The 18,733-nt window shown below is 35.2% G+C and overlaps 1 protein-coding gene across 6 annotated transcripts in view; it reads left to right on the top strand.

The window, feature by feature from the left end:
- SNCA (synuclein alpha) overlaps positions 1-18,451 on the top strand; it is a 117,813-nt gene extending 99,362 nt beyond the window's left edge. For all 6 annotated transcript variants that reach the window (XM_045820287.1, XM_045820283.1, XM_045820286.1 and 3 more), the window contains exons 5-6: positions 15,563-15,646; positions 17,859-18,451. In XM_045820287.1, the coding sequence (XP_045676243.1) occupies positions 15,563-15,646; positions 17,859-17,891 (117 nt within the window). In that variant the 3' untranslated portion in view covers positions 17,892-18,451. The remainder of the gene's footprint in view (positions 1-15,562; positions 15,647-17,858) is intronic.
- Positions 18,452-18,733: the final 282 nt, after the last annotated feature.

Here is an 18,733-nt window from a genome sequence, read left to right as displayed (position 1 = left end):
CTGCCATGCCTCCTACACACTCTCTACCAGTCTTCTTGTGCTGATGTGGCTTCTCTCATCTGTCTGTGGTTATAAGTCTTCTCTCCAGCTAGTGTTCAGTTGGTAATTCTGAATGATTTTTCTATAATTTAGTTGTAATCCCAGTTTAGTCTTGGCAGGTTAGTGTAGCTTCTACTTTCTCCTCTGCCATCTTGAGTCTTCCTTCTCACTGGCTCTCAAATATTCCATTTGACTTGGAAAACCAGACAGAGTCAGACATTTTTCCCCAGGTTAAATTTTCTGAGTCTACTAGAGAAGTAAATATGTGCTCTAGTTTTTCTGCTCTAGTGGACTTCCTAATACAGTCATCTTTGCACTGCCTACATCATGGTTTCTATGGAGATGGGTTGCATGGGTATGCCACACCAAATTATGGTTTGAGATGTGAAAAATGGGATAGGAAAGCCACAGCTCAAGAAAAAATGATGGTAGTGGAAAAGTTAGGTCTAGAGAAGATTGAATTGCTCCCTAAAGTTAAAATTCCAAGTATTTGGAAACAAGAAAAAAAGTAATGATACAAAACTGAGTATATAATGGAGACTGTACATAATGCATTTTAAAGTGAGATAAAAATTGAAATTTGATCTTTGGTATTTAAAAATTTGATATACATCTATTTAATTATTCTGAATGAATGTTTGTTTTGCACCCTCCTTCTACACAAATTTTTACTGTTTTTCTTATCCTCATTTTATTACTGTGACTTAGGAATTTGATGACATAGAAGGTAGTTTTCTATACAAATATTTTATATACACACACACACACTTTAGAGTTGGCTTTTAATATAACACATAGCTGGGCCACCTAAATTACTTGTTCGCTGAGCAGCTATGAGGCCTGGAGAGTCACCCTAAAGGGAGGACAGTAGTAGAGCTGTCTGACGCAGAGGTGTTTTTTTCTTCTTTATCTATTGAACACTGTTACACTGGTGCTGTGAAACAGTTCACAATTAACTCAGTCCATGTGAAAGATTCAAAAGTTAGGCTAAATCCTTTGTCTGCTAAAGAAAAATCAGGATACTGGGCTGGTTAGTTCAATTAAAAAATCAGTGATACCCAGATTCCACTTGGCACTCATTGCTTCTCAGCAGTAATTTTTTTCTTTCTAATTGATATTTTATCTTATTTTTCAGAGTCCATTATAAAACTTTTCCACTTCCCTTAAGACCACAACACCACCAGAGTAATTAAGCACTTATCTTTTTAAAAATTATTTTATTTTTGTTCAATTACAGTTGTCTGGATTTTCCCCACACCACTCCCCCCCCCCACCCAGCCCCAGCCAAACCCACCTCCCTCCCTTGCTTCCACCCTCCCCCTTGGTGTTGTCCATGTGTCCTTTACAGTAGTTCCTGAAAACCATTCCCCTCTTTGTCCCCTCCCTCCCTCCTCCCCTCTGGCTATTGTTAGATTGTTCTTAATTTCAATGACTCTGTTATATTTTGTTTGCCTTTTTCTTTTCTTGATTATGTTCCAGTCAAAGGTGAGGTCATATGGTATTTGTCCCTCACTGCCTGGCTTATTTCACTTAGCATAATTCTCTCCAGTTCCATCCATACTGTCATGAAGGGTAGGAGCTCCTTCTCTCTCTGCTGCATAGTATTCCATTGTAAACACTAATCTTTAGCATAAGATTGATATTATTTTCAATGAATTTTGACTATCAATCATCTTTGTGACTTTAGGAAAAATGCAATCTCTGACATTCATATTTCTCATCAATATAATGGGATGATTAACTACCTACAAGATTATTTAATAAATAAATATTTACCAAAAAACTCTATTTTATAATCTCACTACCTATTTCACTTAGAAAGTAGAGAGTGTTGCAGACTCCTTTCTGTTCTCTCGTCTCCATCCAGAGCTTCATGTGCATGCTGACATGTCCTGCCTTTCCTTTAAGTAAGCAACACCTGTGTTCTCCATTCCATTCCTTCCCCCTCCTTTGAGATCTTGCTCTATCAGCCAGCCCTTCTCTGCCTTGTACCATAAAACTCTACTTGTACTGACATCACTAACAAGTCTCTTCATTCTCTAAAAAGAAAGCACAACAAACAAAAAGCCCCAAAACAAAAAGCCTATCCATCACAAATTCTATCACCTTCAAAATTAATTATCCCAAAAATTTCTCTACTTACAACTTCTCAAACTGTTGTTACCATCACAGCCTTCAACAGTTTGCTTTTATTCCTTTATCACCTTAAATCTGAATTCTCCCTCCATCTTTTTCTGGACTATTCAACAAACTTAAACAGTTATTAAACATGCATATACCCCCATACAAAAAATGCTTAGTATTGAAAGTGCACGTGTGTGGCTCTTCCTTATTTTCTTTCTTCCAGTGCTTGAAACAGTCTGTAGTATGCCGATGGTTAATGAAAGACCTTCTTCATTTAGCTTCTGAAAGATTATTGTTTCCTGTTTGTTGTCCTCTATCCCTTGCTTTGTACTCTTTTTACCTTCCTTGACCCCTAACTAGAAAGGTTGCTCAGGTAATGCCATATTGTTTTCCTCCTTTTACCTCTTTTCCTCTTAGTTGTGAACTCTGCTTACTTCCTCAAATACCTCTATGGAGTAAATATTCAAAACATATTTATAATTTTTTTCACTTTTATTTTTTAATTAAATTGGGACAACACTGGTCAAGAGGGTCATATAGGTTTCAAGTGTATATTTCTGATACAATGTCTGTAAATTCCACTGTGTGCCCACCACCCAAAGAAAAATAACCTTTCATCACCATGTATTTGGCAAACTTTACCCTTTACTACTCCCTGCCCCCTTCCCTCTGGTAAATAACAACCATGAAGTTTATCTATGAGATTCAGTTTTGTACCCAATGTGTAACTGAAATCATATGATTTTTAGCTTTTCCTGACTGACTTATTTCACTTAGTATAATATTCTTAAGGTTCATCCATGTTGTCACAAGTGTATTTCATCTTTTCTTATGGCTGAGTGTTCCGTGGTATACATGCACTGTATTTACCTATAATTCTGAAGTCTTAACTCTCACCTCATACTTTCAGCACATATTTGTGGGGACACCTCAGACTCTACATAAAAGATGATGTTGGCCTTAAAATCTGCTTTGCCCTATTTTTCTTTAGTGCTAATAAGTGTCCAGTTTCCTAATCAGTAAAACTCAAACCTGATTGTTTTTACCTCTTGTCCTGTACTATCTGTTCATGTTCAAGTAGTGTTGAGAGACCAAGGGTCTCATATTTCTGCACATTTTACAAGAAAGGCACTAACAGAATTTTGTCTGAGATAGTATTTCAAGGATTTTTATATAGTGAACAGACCTGGAAGATAGAAATAGTTCTCTCCTCTAAAGAAGAGGGCAGGTGTGCTCACAGTCTTGGTTTAGGAAGAGTGTCTCTGGAGCAAAGGAAAGATGTGTTTACTATTAGTACAAAAGATCCACGTTAAGTTAGCCCTGGATTTCTCTTCTATAAGGCAACTCACTGGCTGTGTAGGTTTCACCTGAACTTCCCATGGGAATTGGCACTTGGGGAATCAGCTCAAAAAAAAAAAATGATGATACTCTGCCTACTACTGTTACTCTGCTCCACTACTGCTGTTTAGTAATAGAGTCATTTTTCTCTGACCCAAGAGTCCTGTGTCTTTAGCCTGCATCTGTGAAACTGGCAGGCTAATGTTTTAGTTTGCAAGTAGTATAAAGTCTCATACTTATCACAATCCTTAAACAATAATTGCTACATTCCATTCTTTCATCTTCTAAAATATCTTGCAACACCAATCCCTTTTGCTCTATTTCCATTCCCATTCTTCTAGTCACCTCATCACCTCTGTCTGGATTATGGCTGAGATGGATTGCCTACACTCCCCATTCATCTCTGCTTCCCTTCCTTCCAAACTCTTCTGCACATCATTGCCAGAACATTCCTCCTCAAACTTTGTATTCTACAACTTCTTCCCATGACAACACAGAACAATTCTTACATGTTCAAACTCCAGGGCACCCATCTGTATCCACACCCTATTCTCTAGCCAGATAAAAGTCACTCCCCTGTCATTATGTTTTTGTCCATAATGTGTCCACTCCCTGAAGTTCCCACTCATCATGAAAACATTCAAACCCAGTTCCGATGGTGTTCCCTCAAGCCAGAAGTCATCCCACCCCATTCTAAACATTTTACCTTTACCTTCCTTATGCCCTGTATCACATTTACTACCTTGCATTATCTAGCTTTTATGTATCTCATTTTATTTACCTAGATTTGAGGCTGGTCGAGGTAAAGGGACCGTCCCTTGTACAGCATGTACATTCTACAATTCTGGTTTAATGCACTATACATAATAAGTATGTTTTATATATATACTGCTAATTTGTTTCTTTTGATTAGTTGAATAGGTAGATTAGTAACAGCAATAAGATCACATGTTTGGTGACAATATAATACAAAACACATGGAAATTCTAAATAAGATTGTACAGAAATAACATTTTCTATTTCACAGTTTTTTTATTATAATTTGGAGGCTCTTATTGATAAATAATATCAGAAAATGTCATTACATTAGTTCTGAGTACAAAATAATGTTAATTCTATAGTTACCCCCCAAAATACATAAACACAAATGTATTGTACATTTTTAGAAGCAAGTCACAGTGTTACCAGTTATTGTGACATATTATCAGGTACACTAATGTTACACTGTTGGTAGTTGAAGTTAGTACAGTTGGTAGTAAGAACTTAGTACAGAGTACTTCCCCAATGTTGTGTTTCTTTTGTAAAAATTGTAATTGATTATTATGGCAGTCTAGAGTTTCACAAGTACAGTACTGACCCTTTCCTAAGGTTGACCCCAAGAGTCTACAATGGAAAAAACATGACTTTTTATCTGTATCTTATTTTGCTTCAATTATGAGAAGTGAGGTACTTCAAGGACAAGAGGCGCTTCTTACCAGCATTATAAATGTCAAGCAAAGTACAATTGTCCTCCAGTACTGGTGCTGTGAATATTTCTCACCCTTGGTATGGTCTGAATATAATGTCACTTCTGCTTGTAAGCCTTCAGTTTAAAATAATTAGACACTGTATTTGTCGCATGTGTGCTGATAGCTCTGTAGCATTTGCTTATTATCTGTGTCGCTAAGATGTACTCAGGACTTGGCAGGGTCCATTTATCATTTAGTGCTGAAAGTTTGCAGCTGTGGTTTTAGACCACTGAGAGAAAGGGAACAAAGGGGAGGACAATGCACCAGTTTGTGGAAAGTAAAAATATGAAGGTCCACTGGAGTGGCACATGTAGCTCATCAATGAGATAAGGAAAATGCCTCCATTCTCAAATAATTTTTTATTCCAATGTTTTCCAAGAAAAGCTTTAAAATAACTTTAAAAATAAAGCTTTTAAAAAGGCTTTAAAAATAAAATCAGCAATAAAATTAAAATGTAACAATGGGTAATATGTATGATACACATTTATTGGGATACTTAGATAACGAAAGTCAAAGGCTGAGACAGTAAAATGCATGCTCAGCAAACATTTGGTATTTTTGTGTACCGGTAATCATACACTGTTTTATGTACATATCTCATTTAATACAACAACAATCTAAAAAAGTTTTTATTATTACCATTTTCCAATTCAGGCATCTAAATTGCTCAAAATCTCATGGAATCCATCTGCTGGCTACCAAGTCCCATGCTATTAAAAGTGTTCTTTCTCCTTATCTTCGAACAACAAATAGTGTATACAATTGTTGGAGAATGGGGACTATGATTCAAGGTATTTACAGTGATTGTGTAACCAGTTTGAGTTCTTTCCCAGTGACCAAATTTAGGGATCATCCTCAATATATAGTTTTCCTTCACACACACACACTCAGGCACACATGAAACCATTCACCCCACCTCCTTTTTGCAACCATAGAGACAGCTGCAGCATCTTAAGTACAGAATATTCTGTGCATTCTTTATTTTTCTACCTCTGATACAGAAATTAGGAGTTCCCACTCAATCAAAACCAGAGGGACTTACAAATGAATCAAATTAAAAAAGGAAAAATGGTTGAAAAAATTAAATTCAGAGCTCTACATTGATTTACTGAGTTTAATAATGTAATCCGGAAATAATGGATGATTTAAAAGTAATTAAATGAACAAAAGCTTTTATTGCTTAATTAAATAGAGAAACAGACAAAACTAGACAAAGCAAAGGGTATTGATTTATGTGATGAGAATATAATTTTTTATTCTCCTTCATATTTTCAGTGGAATAAGACAATGTAAATAAGCAAATGTCATACTAAGTATATCTGCCCCATGAACTTGGTGCAGGGGCTTAGGATTCCCATTTGCAGTGTGAAGATAAGGTCTGTGACCCAGGTAAAAGTTGTATTGGTTCCTCAGAAGGAATGAAGAAACTCAAGTGATGATATTTCAAACCATTCTAAAAACCTAGATTCTGTGCCACATATTTAGGGGGAAAATGAAAAAATTATTTCTGATGATTTAATCATTTCTTCTCTCTGAAAACACTCTAATGAGAAGTTCTAAACTAGAAAAATGCTATGCAGTAAATTCGGCTACTTATTCCTTGGATAACAAAAAGTTAAGCATTTAGCATTTGCAGATTTAATAGCTATGTGGTATATATATATATATATATATATATATATATATATATATATACACACACACACACATATATATATACACAATGTTTTTTTATCCTTGTAAATACATTTCTCATGTATATGTTTGTATATATGTATGTGTGTATATATACACATATATGTAAAAGAAAATATATAATATAATATATAACATGTATTATATATAGTATACTATATAGTATAGTATAGTATGCACTATATATAGTATATAGTATATAGTATATATAGTATAGTATAGTATATAGTATAGTGTACTATTATTATACAGTATACTATATAATAATATTATATAATATATATTTATATTTACATGTGAATAAATATATTTTATATATTTCTTTTAGCCTCTTACTTTTTCTGATAAAAATGACATATTGCTCCATAGTAGAGATAGCTAGATATTTAATAATAAAGTACTTACATTGTGTTTTGAGATTATTAATTTTTTAAAACTTAATTTTACCTGTGCAAGCAGCTCAACTTAATGTTTTTAGTAAGAAGGTGTTTGCTTTTTCAGAAGCTTGACCAATATTGCATAATAGCTAGGAGTGCTGGCTGTGGAGCCAAACTGATTACCTCTGCTCATTCATTAATAAAATAAAGATAATAGAAGTAACTTCCTCATAGTTTTTTTTAATTAATAATGCATGTGAAACTCTTGGGACAGCACCCAGTACAGAGTAAGCACTAAATAAACCTTACCTAATGTTGTTATTTCATGTCAGAGTAAGGTGTAAAACTGAGCATTTTAATATTTCATTTGAATGGCCCTCTAAGGATATGCCCAGTTCATTATTTTTCTTGATAATCTTACAGATTCCCTTTTATCTCAGATCTGTTGAGACATGGATAGAGGTTTTCAGAGAAAATTTTTTGTAAGTAACCCAAAGAAAAGAGCAGCCACACCTTGTGTGAAAAGCTTAAAGATGAAAAAATTACAGGACAGAATAATTGCAACAACTATTGAAACTGACTGCTGTGATCTGTGGGCATCATTCCATTCCTGCCTCCTGTCATGGATGCTAACTAAGCAAAGGTGTTCCAACCGAGAGCCAAGATCCGCTTGAAGAGTATTCTTCCCAGCTCTTGAGAGCCTGCACACGTGACTCGTATCTCTTCCCAATAGTAAGAAGACTCCTGGAATCTCAGGTGGTCACATGCTCCTGACTGTGCTATGCTCCAGTGCTAGCTTTCTCGTGGCCTTTCCCAGTCTTCCCTCTCTGACATGAAGAAGACACATCTTTATCTTACCCTTTAAGATTTCTCTCTTGGGTCTCGTAGACACTGTTCTTTAAGCTATTGTGTTCACTCCCTGCTTTTGTGTGCTTTACAGCCCTGTAAGTCCTATTCACCCTTTGGTGTAAGTAAGAGTAATTTGTTTTGCCTGCAAGTGTTTTCTCCCAGTCAGATATTAAGACCAATTCCCCACCAGTTTTTAAAGCAAACACCTGGACTCTGACTCACTAAGGTCTTGACAGCAGCTTTCTTTTCACATGAGCCTTTTAGCATTCCCTAGGTTCCCTAAAATACAGAAGCAGGTTCCTTCTTTTTCAAAATCTGCTTTCCCACATTAATTCTAGTTGTAAGATTTGCCTCCATATATCAGTACATTTGCATCGATGAAATGACTGACTGCTTCTGAACTCAACACGAGGGTAGATGTTTCTTGGGCTGACCCGCTTTGATGTTTTATTCAGTCGCTACCCAAGGGGCTGATTTTCAAGAATCCTACCATGCAAACTTAAAATAATAAGCATATATAATAGTGAACATACTAATAGCATTTTTATCCATGGAGGAAAGCCATTAGTATTTAGATGTGAAACTGAAAAAAATAGTTTATTCCCAAACTTCCCATTGTGTATTGGTATTTGCAACTAGGTCTATCTCCAGATAAGGGGTGGGGGTTGGGGGAAGTCACTGTTTCTGTGTCCTGACCTCTTATTAGGTGAGTCATCTAATTGCACAGCATTGTCACAAATGTTGCAGTCACTGAGCTGCTGGTTATATTTACCAAAGGGAAGGGAGATTTAAGATAGAATATTACCTTTTTTGTTATATAATGAAAATTTCTTCTAAAAATGATTTATAGATCAGTTATGTTGTGATTTACAGTTGAATGTATTTAAAACTGGGTTCATGGGTAATACTGATAAATAGCACACAAAAGTAACCCCAAAAATAGATTTAATGTAGTAGTAGCTTTACTCTCTCCTCCACTCTCAAACCTTTAAAAATGGTCAAATGAAATAAGGAGGGGGGAGAGAAAAGGAAATAATTCATATTTCCTTTTCTCTCCCCCCTCCCTTTCCTCCCCCCTCCTCTCTGTCTTCCTTTCTCCCTCTCTCTCCATCCTTCCCTCTCACCTCCCTCTCAAGATGTCCTCTTGACATCTGTCAAGACCAAAAAAATAGTTAAAAAGGCAAAAGACAAGGAAGTAACTAATATACTAATAGATTATCCTAAGTAGAGCATGAATAGCTATGGGAGACTATTTTCTCTGAAAGTATCATTGAATTAAAATAGATGTGCATTTTAAATCTGAGGTTTCATGGTATGTATGAATAATGTAGAGTATGGTATGTTTACTGCATGACTTAATAATGTCCATTTATTTGACTAATCTCAAGTGATCCAGATGGTTGATGACTCAGTAATTTGTGAACTTACTGAGACACAGCCTGAGTAGATACATCACACAGCTGGTGAGGGTAGGTCACCTTACCAACCAGAAAGCCTAGCAGATGACCAGAAGCTGTATCTTCACTCAGTCTTCTTGCTATGTTTTACTTATTGTGGCATAAAAAAATTTATGATGAAAATCATATGCTATAATTAACATTTTACTTAGAGTCAAGACAGTCTCAGGAGGTAGCCTCAGAGGTCATTGGTGGTCCAGTGTAGTGTGTGTGTGTGTGTGTGTTTTCCCTCAGTCTAGAGCATGTCTTATATAAGTGAGTAGTAAATGCTGGTAGAACATTATGAACTAGGACATCTAAAATGCAAGAGGATGCTATATTATCAAAACTTGAGATATTTTGTCTTATTGAAAGTTAACACAATCTTAAATATTGCTACTTTGAAATAACAGTGCAATAACATTCAAAGTACCATAATTACAGACTTGTCTCTGTACCATGCTTATCACACTTTAATTCCTGCTGATGCCATGACCTTCTGTTTACCAATTCTCTTTTACATCTATCTGACTGCATAAGTAAATGTTGCAATTCTTTGCCCGTTATCTATATAACTGCTTTGAAAGGAACAGACTTCAGTGGACTTCAACCACAAGGCCCCTAGCCATTAGTGCTGGTTCTGCCATATTTGATACATTCCTAAAGGTGTAGAGTATTGACTAAACAATTCCTTTCATCACTTTAATTCTTCCCTAGATCTAAACCATTACTATATTTTACCCAACAATAAAAATTAAATTTTAATTAAACCATACATAATTGGAAAGAAATGGGGCTTCATTTAATGCCTCTTTAGCATGATTATTATTCTTTGGGTATTGGTTATACCAGAATGTGCTAATTTTCATCATTTCTTATGTCATACTAGAATACATTTAAATACTCTTTATATTGTAAACAGTAAATGTGATCATTACATTACTTTTTATATATATTTATATATATAATATTAATACAAAATATAGTGGCATTTCTGAACTACTTATGTTGTTTTGATTTTAAAGATTAAGTACTTGTTCAAAGTTTTTTTTGAAATTTTAATTTCGGCCCTTGCTAATGTAGCTTAGTGGACTGAGCATTAGCCTGCAAACCAAAGGGTCATCCGTTCAATTCCCAGTCAGAGCACATGCCTGGGTTGCAGGCCAAGTCCCCAGTAGGGGGTGTGCAATAGGCAAGCACACATTTGATGTTTCTGTCCTTCTTTCTCCCTCCCTTTCTCTAAAAATAAATAAATAAAATCTAAAATAATTAATTTCTTTTCTTTATAAAACTGCTGTTTTTTAAAAAATTAAAATCAGTCTGACTTTTGAATCAGATGCCCTTTGCTCCTCTCAAACTGAATATATTTTAACCTTTTAAACAAGATTCTTATACCTGCCTACTCCATTTTTTTAGTTTTTCAATAATGTAAATGGTACTGCTCTTAGTGAAATACACTATCCATAACCATAATATACTCTTCATCTTAAAAAGGGTTTTGCATGTTTTTGAAAAGTCTGTGCTATTTTCACTTGAACAGAAGTTCTGTGCTTGATTTCATATCAAAAATGCTGGATTCTTTAAGATGAGTGTTAAACTAAGCTTTTTATTCCCTCTTTAGTTAGATTTCTTTGTTTAGTTTCTACATTTATTTTTAGAATTACTCTCTCTCTCCCCTATCCCCATTGTTTGAGCTGTTGAGTTATTCAGGGTTGGTTATCATTGTTTCACAATGCAGAAAATAATGGTTCCACACAAAATATCTTGCAGTGTAAAAGAAGTGGAGAGAAGAGTGCTTCTGCTGCTCTGAATATTTGAGGCATAGATGCCTGGTAGTGACTGAAGCTCTGTTGTTATAAATATCACCATTGAGTGTGTCTCAGAGTCTTTAGAAAATCTGACCATTTGCCAACAGTCTTTTACAGACTTCAAAATGAGAGACTTCATACTGACAGCAGGTAATTGCTATAGTCTGTATACCAAATGATGCCACAGAGTTAAGAACATACAGTGATACTGGGTAATGATTTCCAAGGAACATATTACACACTCACAGGACCCTAGGATGCATTTTTAACAAGGACAACAGACAATTGTAGGTTTTAGATATGAAGGTGGTTTGGGAAAGCAATTTTATCTCCATTGTAAGTGACATTAAATATATAATAAAAATATGTCATGCAACTGAACAAAAATAATTTTGTTACACAAATTATTAATCTATGTTTCTCAAAAGGCAAACTGGGACATGTTTAAGAGTTCATGTGGGCAAAAATCCATTTGAGCAGCATCCCATCTAGCAGACAGAAAGGATCTCCAAGCAGCTGTACGAAATGAGACTTTTATAAGCAGAAGGGATTGGAAACGAGGAAATTATACTTAGGTTAAAAAGCATGTTGGTTATTAAAAGGTTACTTTCCTTTAGGTCATGGCATAGACTTCAGGCAGATTAGTGCTGATCTGGTGATTCCTGATTGACTGGTTTAATTACTTGGAGGGCTAAAGTCTGTTTGGTGACATGGGACTTAGCATAAGCATGTTCATTTGGGGCATGGCACCCCTTTGATCAGACTCTCAGCCTAGATGGAAGAAGACCTGATCAAAGATTTAAGGCATTAGCACCACTCCCCATTACAGCTTTGGAGTGCTTGTAGTTTTTCAAAACCTGTGTGGTATTCAGTGGTCACAGGTTAAGGTTTACATTCCTTAAACTGGTCATTCTTTTCGCATCTTATGTGTCGCATCTTATTCTTAATAAGATCATTTGCTTGGTGATTAGCAACTGCAAACATGCATTTGAAGCCTTTGAGAAAATACAGTGCATCAGGGAGATTACTATGGTTATTATAAACTGGATCATCCCCAATGTGTGCAGTGCACTTTGGAGCTATGGTCCCCAAGGCACAAACTAATCAGAATCAAAGACTTCGGAGAAAGACTCCAGTGAAGGTGTCACTTAAGCCAGTGGGCTTGTTCTGTGATCTTACAGAGCTGAGTCTCAACTTTCCCAGAGCAAATACACCTCATTCTTTCAGCTAAAAGAGAATCAAGGACTATCCTATTATCAAAAACAACTTTTGTGAGAGACCCTAGGGGTTTTTTGGGCAGCTACTGCTTTAGCAGCAGATTCTGCAATATTTCCAAGAATTAAGGAAAGGGTCCTGATCATAGCCTCTTTGCACTTACTGCTAGCTGGGGGATAGGGATTTGCCAAAGAACAAATTTTGAATCATGAATGCTTCCTGGCATCTCCCTTTTGAGTCTGTGACAGCCATGAAGGCCAGTAAGATAGAAGGGTCTGTAGACTCCAAAGGGTGTTTTATTCTGATTATCTCTTCCTTGTGTCACTTTCTTTGTAGAGTCTGGAAGCAAAGTTTCCCTGGTTCAGGATTGTTAACCAGAGGCAGGGAAACAGAACCTGCCTCTGGGGTTAGAGGACACGATACCATAGAGCAGAGGCTACTTATGTTTCAAGAATCATACTGTTTGTGAGTAGATTTCTTTGGTGTGTTTCAGCAATCAAATTATGAGAATTTTGTTTACCAGCAATAAACTCTTAACTGGGTTTTAAAGGCATAGACCAAGCCTAATCAAGGATACAATAGAATGTCTTTATTTCTCAACTACTGGAATCTATAGATAATTTAATTGAAGAAAACATTTCGAATGTCAAAACTCTCATGGCAGTGGTTAAGAGCACAGTCTCTGAGTCACCTCTGCCAATTTCACTCTGAGTAAGTCACCAAACCCCTCTAAGACCAAGCTTCCCTGGGAAGATGTGCCCAAGCTAGTTTGCCTCAAAGATCTGTAAGCTTTCTCCACTTCATGTAATATAATGCAGTTATTTAAGATCTTCACAATTGTTAATATTATAGTCATTAAAAATTAATGCCTTTTTATTTTAATGAAATCAGCAATCTTATTTTCCAGAGTCAGACCTGTGAAAGCAACATGTATTTTATTCTTTACTGAGTAAACATTTCTGAAAGTAGGTGCTTATTCTTGTGAAACATAGACAGTTATTGAATATCTTGGAATTTATCTTGGATTGTTCATTCTTATATCTTTGTTTCCTCTTTCTTCCATTTGTTTATGTGTCTTTGTTCTTGTAGCTTACCTTCTCTCTCATCACTTATTTGATCTCTCTTTTAATATTGTGTTAGCATTACCTCTGTGGTTTCTCAAATCCTGGCCCTATAATTAAGCCAGTTTTACAATTCTTTTATATTTTTGATTTATAAGATAATTTCTCAAGGACATAAACTGGTTACATATATGGGTGCAATTTTATGCCCTGTATATAGTTTAAAATAAGTGATCAAGTGTAATGTTAAAAAGATTAGGTAAATGCATGCTCAAAAATGCACATGCTTTTGTTATGTTCTCACTACCTGACTGAATCAGTATTTAAAATTAACATGGATGGATTTCATTTGCTTCCAATGAATGATCAATCGAGCCAAAGAATTCATAAGCAACACCCAACGTTACTTGGCTGAATGTTGAAGGACGTACACAGACACACCAAAATACACACACTCAGTAACATTTACCAGTTTTAGTTTTACAGTAGACCTCATTTGTGATAGTTGAACAGCAAACAAGTCAGTTCTGCCATATTTACTTGTCCAGTCTACATAAAATTCTCTAGCAGGTTAGAAAAATAAGTCTCTACTTGTTAGTTTAAAAATACATGGGAACAGGAAATTTACCTATTCTTCACATACTTGACTATTTCTAAAAGTTATATACATACGAATAGAGAATAAATAATGTTATTGGCTCCTCCCAATTAAGACAGGTAAATTGCTGTCTCAATTTATTATTAAGGCTGTTTGTGCTTAGAGAAAACTGAAGTCACTTGTCTAACATCACAAAACATCTGGAATATGGAGGCATTAGGATTTGAGCTTCAGATTTGTGCTGCTACAGCCCTTTTGTCTAACTACAATGCATCAGAATCTGTATTCTTGACTACTACTTGGAGGTGAAATACTATGAAAACAACACCTTTACTCTGCATTTAGAAAAAGGTATTTGGAGAATGGTTTATATTAAATTTTTATATATAACTTGAGATTTTTTGGTTTATGAAAAAAGGTGGTCAGGGGAGGATGATCTGTAAACTTCTCTGCCTGGCCTATGCAGGCATCAGCATTAGTTTGACCTTTTCTTAAGGTCAGCCATAGCTGGTTTCTTATCCTCCTTCCTGTCACTTCATGCTGAAGACATATGGAGACATTATTTATGTCAGGCATATTTTTGGACATAGCTGCATTGATTGAGGGGCTACTTGATCTCTGAGTAAATCCATTTAAGCTCACACTGTTTCTCTGCTCTTTCAATTTGAAATGATAACTACTTTGCTGGAATAAATGCAAAACAACAAAGGGTGATTAATGAATAATAATAAAGTCACAATAGTTTCAGATTGAATTTTGTGGTATCCTATTTCTAAGGGGAGAGACCTGAAAAACTGACCATGTATTTGATATTCTTCCTCCAAATATATATAGTTTAAACTTTGAAATTTCAGAAAAAATTTATATGCCATAATTTAAACTACATTACAAAATATGTATGCTTTTACATCATAAGTGATTATAACTTAAAAATTGATTTAAAAAATAAAAAATACACACTACCCGACAAAATGTACTTTTAATATTTTGTTGTATTTTCTTTCGATTGTTTTACCTTTGCATCTGAGTTCCACACAGGTTGTGTCCACAATATACACAGTACTTTTTATCCTGACAAACATTTTATCAGAAATATGTTCTCATTTTGTTATGGAATTCTCATATCACATTAATACGTGTCTTCGTTATCTACTGAGTTGGTGAATGATGATTTTCCTAGCTCTCTTTCATCCACTGAACATTTAGTTAACAACTTTTTACTGTTGCCACAGATCCTATAAAAACCATCTTTGGACTATAGCTTTGAACTATCTCCTGGACAGTGGATTGCTTGGGCAAAAAACTTGTTCATATGCAGAGTAAATAAATATGTTGCCTCAATGTTTTTCCAAAAGCATTGTATAGTTTAGAATGCCAGAAGTAATATTCAAGAGTGCCATTTTTATGACATCCATGCTGGTATTGTACATAAGATGTTTTCCAAATGTTTGTGACTTTAAAAACCGATAAATGGTGCCTTGTCATATTGGTTTTATGCTTCCACTTAAATTTAGGGTGAAGAAGGAGCTCCACAGGAAGGAATTCTGGAAGATATGCCCGGGGATCCTGACAATGAGACTTATGAAATGCCTTCTGAGGTAAAGTTTATATATATAAAACTCCAAAATTAAAGTTTGGGAGTTTAAGTTTGGTCTTTATAATAAGCAGTACCAAAATCTGTCCCTCTCAGATTTCCCGCACATTTCTCCTTAGTGAAAATGACTTACACTGTAGACGAACAAGTTAGCCAACTCCAAGATATGTTTTATGTGGACAACTTGCAAGCTAAAAATGGTTTTTACATTTGTGAAGGGTTGTTAAAAAAGGAAAAGCAGCAGCAACAGAAACCATATGCGGCCTATACCCTAAAATACCCATTAACTGGCCCTTTACAGAAAAAGTTTGCCAGCTTGCATTTAAGCATTATTTTATTAGAACTCTTACATTCTACAATAAATTCCAAAATGGAAAACTAGAGAAATCAACTAAATGCCAAAAGAAAGTAATTACTACTTGTCATACGTTTCTAGTGAGATGTTTGCATAGTAAAAAAGTTAACCAAAAAATCATAAGTAGAAAGATGATAAATGAATGATTTGTGACAACTGATATAATTCAATATAGTATTTTAAACAGTATGATTTGATTAATTTTATTTTAATTTGAAAATATTTCTTTAGTAGGAAGTGCATCAGAAGGGAAATTAGAAAATACTTTCAGATGAATGAAACTGACTCAAAAGAAAACAGAAAATCTGAAAAGATATACAACAAGGAAAAGGGGCTGAATTATTATTTAAAAGCTACCCAGAAAGAAAATTTCAGGACCAGATGACTTCACTGGTGAATTCTACTAAACATCTAATGAATAATTATAATAATACCAATTAATTACAATGAATACTAATTAAATTCTCTTCCAAAAAAATAGGCAAGGGAGAATGCCCCAACTAATTCTGTAAGGATAATATTACTGTGATACCAAAACCAATGTCACAAAAAAAGAAAATGTGTTACTGCTTTACTAGAAATTGAGTTAAAGTGTGTTGTAGTTAGGTTATACGTCATTCTTCATGGCATCATTACAAGGCATGTTGCTAGTAACCCCATTTATAAAAATTGAAATTCAGTTGTTTCTTTACCTAGTTAGATTTTACCAATGTTTGAGGGTCTTTTTATGCATGGCACAATGCTGAACACTGCAGAAAATGCAAATAAGAGTAATTGATAGTACCGGGACATAGGGGTACAGCTAAAAACAAATACAAATTCATTTCTTTATTTATTTCTCATGATTTTTTAAACACATGTTATTAGCTGTCTTCTCTGCACTAGGTATCACAGAAGCAAAAGTATACAAATTAGACAAAAAAGTATAACAGTTTAATGGGTCTGTTTAGATCAATTGGGAGGAGTTTTATAGAGCAGGTGGTGTTGAGTGGGGTGGGAGGAGCTGGGAGATTTGATAGGCCAAAGTGAAGAAAGGACATTCTAGCACCAGGGTGCATCAGAAGTGAAGGCATGCATGTCTGAGAATCTATGTCTGAGGAAGAGTGAGTAATTGAATAGGAGTCAAGCTTAGGGAACAGAAAGAGTAGTGAGATTACAGCTGCAGTGATGGGTCAAAGACAAATTGTAGAATACTTACTAGAGCCTTTTGATTTAAATTTGTACTTTGTTGAGACAGCAGCTTGAGTTATTGAAGGTAAGTATTTTATTTTGAACAGGATCCTGATATCATTAGTTATTCTTTAGAAGGACTAATCTGACCACTTTTGTTAAGGCCACTAATATTTTTATTGTGGGTGTTATCCATATGCTGTATGGCTGGGCTGGGTGGGGGAGAATTCTTTAGAAGAAATAACTGAAGCCATGAATTGGGAGAATAAAAGGAGAGAAAACATAACTAGCCTTTACATGTTTAGTTTCCTTGTAATAATTAGAGCATCTTAGCTTGAAAGAGGCATTATAGGCGACTTGATTTGATTCTCGCATTTTACAGTTTAGGAAACTGATAGACAGATAAGCCAACTAAATTGTGCTGCAAGACTGGGTCATATGATCATTAAATGGCACATGTAAAAGTAGAATCCAGATACCCTGACCACCAACATAATTCACTTTTATATTTGACAGGCAGACAAAACTATCAAAAATTATGTTGGATGTAACAGAATAGTCCCAGAACTGTTATGAGTATGACCTTTATTCAAAGTGGCAAGCCATACCCTGTCTCACTCACCCTAAGCTCTTGATTATGGAGCCCTCACACTAACTTCGCATGTTGTCCTTCTGATTTCCCTAATATTAGGAAGGGTATCAAGACTATGAACCTGAAGCCTAAGAAAGATCTTCACTCCCAGTTTCTCGAGGTCTGCTGACAGATGTTCCATCCTGTACAAGTGCTCAGTTCCAACATGCCCAGTCATTTTCCCAAAGTTTTTACAGTGTATTTTGAAGTCTTCCATCAGCAGTGGTCGAAGTACCTGCACCTGACCCCACTGAGCATTCCGGTGCTTCCCTCTCACTGAAGTGAATATGAGGTAGCAGGTCCTTGTGTGCTGTGTGAGTACTGTGGCTTCAAGTATAAAACGTTAAAGCAAATTAAAAACACCTAAGTGACTACCACTTATTCCTAAATCCTCACTATTTTTTTGTTGCTTTTGTTGAGAAGTTGTGACTTACTATCATATATTAAAAGATTGTAAGATTTTTAGGTGTCTTTCAATGATTCTGTCTAATAACAATGATGTATTGTGAAATCTGTCCATATATACAATACTTAAAAACATGTGAGCATGAAACTATGCACCTATACATATTGACTATGAAATTTTACTTTTTTGTGATGTGTTTTATTAATTTGTGTTTGTATATAAATGGTGAAAATTAAAATAAAATGTTATCTCATTACAAAAATCTTATTTTTATCCCATCTCACTTTAATAAAATCATGTTTATAAACAACATGCTTATAAACAACAATTAACTTAATATAAAGTTGCTGACCACCATCTGAAAGAAGAGAAATTTTAGAACTGTTAAACACCTGAGAAAGAACACTAACCTTTTACTCTAGAGAGAACCAGAAGCAGCGCTGCCTAAAGTGTGTTCTCATGCACACTGGTGCCTTAAGGGGCTACACTGCAGAAGTGGTCTCCTTGGAAGGGTGAATGTAAAATAGGA

This window comes from Phyllostomus hastatus, unplaced genomic scaffold (assembly GCF_019186645.2).
Source record: "Phyllostomus hastatus isolate PE091 unplaced genomic scaffold, TTU_PhHast_1.1 phas_scaffold_39, whole genome shotgun sequence".
In the NCBI taxonomy this organism is placed as follows: domain Eukaryota; kingdom Metazoa; phylum Chordata; class Mammalia; order Chiroptera; family Phyllostomidae; genus Phyllostomus; species Phyllostomus hastatus.
Note: the sequence above shows the minus strand (reverse complement) of the source record. Positions and strands in the feature narration are given on the sequence as shown.